Source organism: Fonticula alba (genome assembly GCF_000388065.1).
Source record: "Fonticula alba strain ATCC 38817 unplaced genomic scaffold supercont2.6, whole genome shotgun sequence".
Classification (NCBI taxonomy): domain Eukaryota; order Rotosphaerida; family Fonticulaceae; genus Fonticula; species Fonticula alba.
This window is the reverse complement of record NW_009242976.1, coordinates 1,776,621-1,780,052: the sequence shown is the minus strand read 5'-3', so window position 1 is coordinate 1,780,052 and position 3,432 is coordinate 1,776,621. Positions and strand designations below refer to the sequence as shown.

Sequence of the window (3,432 nt, the reverse complement as noted above, 5' to 3'; positions counted from 1 at the left end):
GGGGGGGCGCCCTGCCATGCATGAGACAGCGCGGCGGGGTGCGTGGGCACACCATGGACGTCCGTTGGCATGCGGCGTTTGATCGTGTCCACAGTTTTCCAGCTCCGCCCCGCCGGCCGGGCCCCTCCAGTTGGGGGGCGTCAAGTCCCTCCTCCTCCCCTCTCCCCCCCCCCTCGCACCCTCGCCTTTGTCCTCCCGGCGCGGTGGCACCCTTCTCCGCGCATTTCCCCCCTCTCCGCTCTCCGTCCGCCCTCCCCCCCCCTCTGCTCCTCCCCTCGACTGCGCCATTGGGCTTGGCCACTTGCCTGCCCCTGCCCTCGCCCCCCTCTCCCCGCAGCAGAGGATGCCCTCCCCGTCGAAGGCCCAGTCTCCGGCGAGCGCCACCGGCCCAGCGGCACCAGCCACAAATGGTGCGCCCCCTTGCAAGCATGCGCACACGAAGACAGCTCACCTCCCGGCGGGGCATCGCCACCACTGACCTGCTGCTGCTCCCTCCTGCCCGCCATGGCCCTCCGGCGCCGGGGCGCCCAGAACCCCCGGCCGCCGTGCTCTTCCGGCAAACGGGCATCCTCACCGTCGGCACCAAGCTCCCGGTGCTGAAACGCTCGGCCAACCTCAAGCAACCGGGAATCATCCTGGGCATGAGGCCGCCCAACAACAAGCAACCTCGAAGTGCGTCCGGCTTGGGCCCCCCCCCCCCCCCCCCCGCCTGGGGCCTCTGTCGCGTCACCCCAAATGGCCGGCCCGCTGACCCCGTCGATCTGGTCCCAGTGTACTACGTCCACTTCGTGGACTTCAACAAGCGCCTTGACGAGTGGGTGCCGGAGGATCTGTGCGACACCTCGGACCCGGGGCAAATCGTCTGGCCCAAGGAGAAGACCGCCGACCCGGCGGCCACGGTGGCCTCGCGCAAGCGCAAATTCGACAAAATCACCCCCCAGCAGTCGGCCGGGCCGGACACGCCACAGGTCGAGGCGGGTGCCGGGCTGAAGATTGTCAGCTCGCCGGACCTGCTGGGCCTGCCGGATGCCAGCCACGAGGTCCTGTCGCCGTCGCTGGTGGAGGCGGCGGCCAGCAGCTCGCTGGCCGCCTCGGCCCCCGGGGAAACCGGCGCCAATCTGACCCTGGAGCAGGATCTTCGCCGACTGCGTGCCGGCGGGTCGCTGACCCAGCGCACGGACGAGGTCTCCCGCATGAAGAACATCGACGCCATCCAGCTGGGCCGCCATGTGGTGGAGACTTGGTACTTCTCGCCCTACCCCTTCCCGATGGTGCAGCAGTCGTCCATGATATACATTTGCGAGTTCTGCCTCACGTACCGGGCCACGGAGGCGGAGTTCATCCGGCACCGAGCCAAGTGCCAGGTCCGCGGCCCGCCCGGGGCCGAGATCTGCCGCGACGGGCCGCTGTCCTTCCACGAGGTGGATGGCCGCAAGCAGAAGACCTACTGTCGGAACTTGTGCCTGTTGAGCAAGCTCTTCCTCGATCACAAGACCCTGCACCACGATGTCGACCCCTTCCTTTTCTATGTGATGACCATCACCGATGAGAGTGGCTCACACCTGGTTGGGTACTTCTCCAAGGAGAAGGACTCGGCCCAGGATTACAACCTGGCCTGTATTTTGACCCTGCCGCAGTACCAGCGTCGGGGATATGGGAAACTGCTGATTGGTGCGTGCCCCGAGCGCGAAAGGGGCACTCTTCCTTTCCCTCCGGACTGGCGCCCTGCTGTCTCTGGGTGCTTTTGATGTGCCTCCTCCATGCCCGGCCTTGGTGTGCCTCCTCCATGCCCGGTCTTGGTGTGCCTCCTCCATGCCCGGTCTTGGTGTGCCTCCTCCATGCCCGGTCTTGGTGTGCCTCTTCCTTGTCCTTCCCGACGGGGAGGCGGGGGGTGCCTTTTTTTTTTTGCCCTTTGACCGCTCTGCCAGAAGAACCCCCTTCTAATCGCCGCCGTCCCCGCTTCCGCCCCCCCCCCCCCCCCCCATGCACAGCCTTCAGCTATGAATTGAGCAAGAAGGAGGGCAAGGTGGGAAGCCCCGAGAAGCCGCTCAGTGATCTCGGTCTGTTGAGTTATCGGCAATATTGGTTCGAAGTGATCATGGCCATCCGTACGCCCCCACTCCCGAAGCAGGCCCATTGCGCGCCATATCGCCCTGCCATCCTCCCCCTCCTGCCACCTCCTTTTGCTGTCCCTCCTCCTCCCCTTACCCTGTTCTCCCCCCTCCCCCCCCCCCACACACACACATCCAGTCATCGACCATCAGGATGAGATCAGCATTGATGAACTGGCATCACGAACGGCCATCCGTCCGGAGGATGTCCTGCACACCCTGGCGGCCATGCGCCTCCTCCGGTACCATCGCGGCACGCACATCATCTGCCTGACGCCGCGACACAAGGCCGACTTCGATCGGGCCATCGCCAAGCAAAAGCGCATCATCCAGGCGGACCTCCTGCGATGGGTGCCGCCCGTCCTGTCCTCAGCGTCACGGTACCTGTGAGGGCCCCGATCGAATACATCATGCGTCGATGGGGTGATGTGGCTCGTGATACCGGCGGGCTGCGGCCCTGGAATGCCGCTGCCCAGGGATGCCTGGCCGTTCCCACCTGGCGCCCGGGGCGTGGCTGGGGGAGGGAACGGGGGGGGGCGTGGATTTGCGCGCCGAAACATCATAGAGTGAGCTGTGGGCTCGTGCCGGGCGCCGGCACCAGGCCCCGGCGCTGGTGGCTGGCCAAGCGGCGGGAGCGGGGCCGGGGGGTGAGGTGGGGGGGAGACCGTAGGACGTGCGGCCCCGGGTCCGGAGTGGGTCATTCAGCGCGCGCCCCTCCTGGTCGGCAATACGCTGCCACTGGCGCGGGGGCCGGGGGCATCGACCATGCCCGCACTGGGAGGAGGGGGCACCGAATATACGGCCGGGGGGGGGGGGAATAACAGCCGGGGGACGCGCGGAGGGGGCCTGTTCGTCCGGACACAGCATTGACTCTCCCATATGTGCGGGGGGGGGGGGGAGGCTGCCCGGAGCTCACGGCGCGGCCTCCAGGCCGCAGGGCAACAGAGCCGGGCCGACGACGGGGCCGTGATGGGGGCGGGGGGCCAGGGCGCGAGGGCGGCCCGGCAGGGCCCGCGCCTCGGCCAGGGGGGGGAGGGCCAGGGAGGGGGGCGGGGGGACGCCGGTCGCTGGGAGTGCGCGGTCAGACGGCTCCCAGACCCACGGCGCCGGGCTGCTGCAGGGGCCGGCGCCCCCCCCCCCCCTGCTGCAGGGGCACAGAGGGGCGTTTTACACAAGCGGCAGGGCGCCCCGGGGACGCCTCGCCCGGGGGCGAAACCGGCACAGTTCGCGTGGTCCGGAGCATGACCCGAGCGGGTTCGAGACACCCCGCGTACGGCCGGCGTCGCGCGCCCCCTCCGTGGAGCGCATTCCCCCACACCCC

The 3,432-nt window shown here is 68.7% G+C and overlaps 1 protein-coding gene across 2 annotated transcripts; it reads left to right on the top strand.

The window, feature by feature from the left end:
* Positions 1-158: 158 nt before the first annotated feature.
* On the top strand, positions 159-2,535 carry H696_04046. Of its 2 annotated transcripts, XM_009497917.1 has the most exons (5): positions 159-410; positions 532-672; positions 772-1,671; positions 1,992-2,108; positions 2,251-2,535. In XM_009497917.1, exons 1-5 carry the CDS (start codon positions 344-346, stop codon positions 2,499-2,501), a joined length of 1,476 nt encoding a protein of 491 aa, XP_009496192.1. In that variant the 5' UTR covers positions 159-343; the 3' UTR covers positions 2,502-2,535. The 2 variants fall into 2 exon arrangements, with proteins under 2 accessions (XP_009496192.1, XP_009496193.1); XM_009497918.1 differs by lacking the exon at positions 159-410 and having other exon boundaries at positions 467-672.
* Positions 2,536-3,432: the final 897 nt, after the last annotated feature.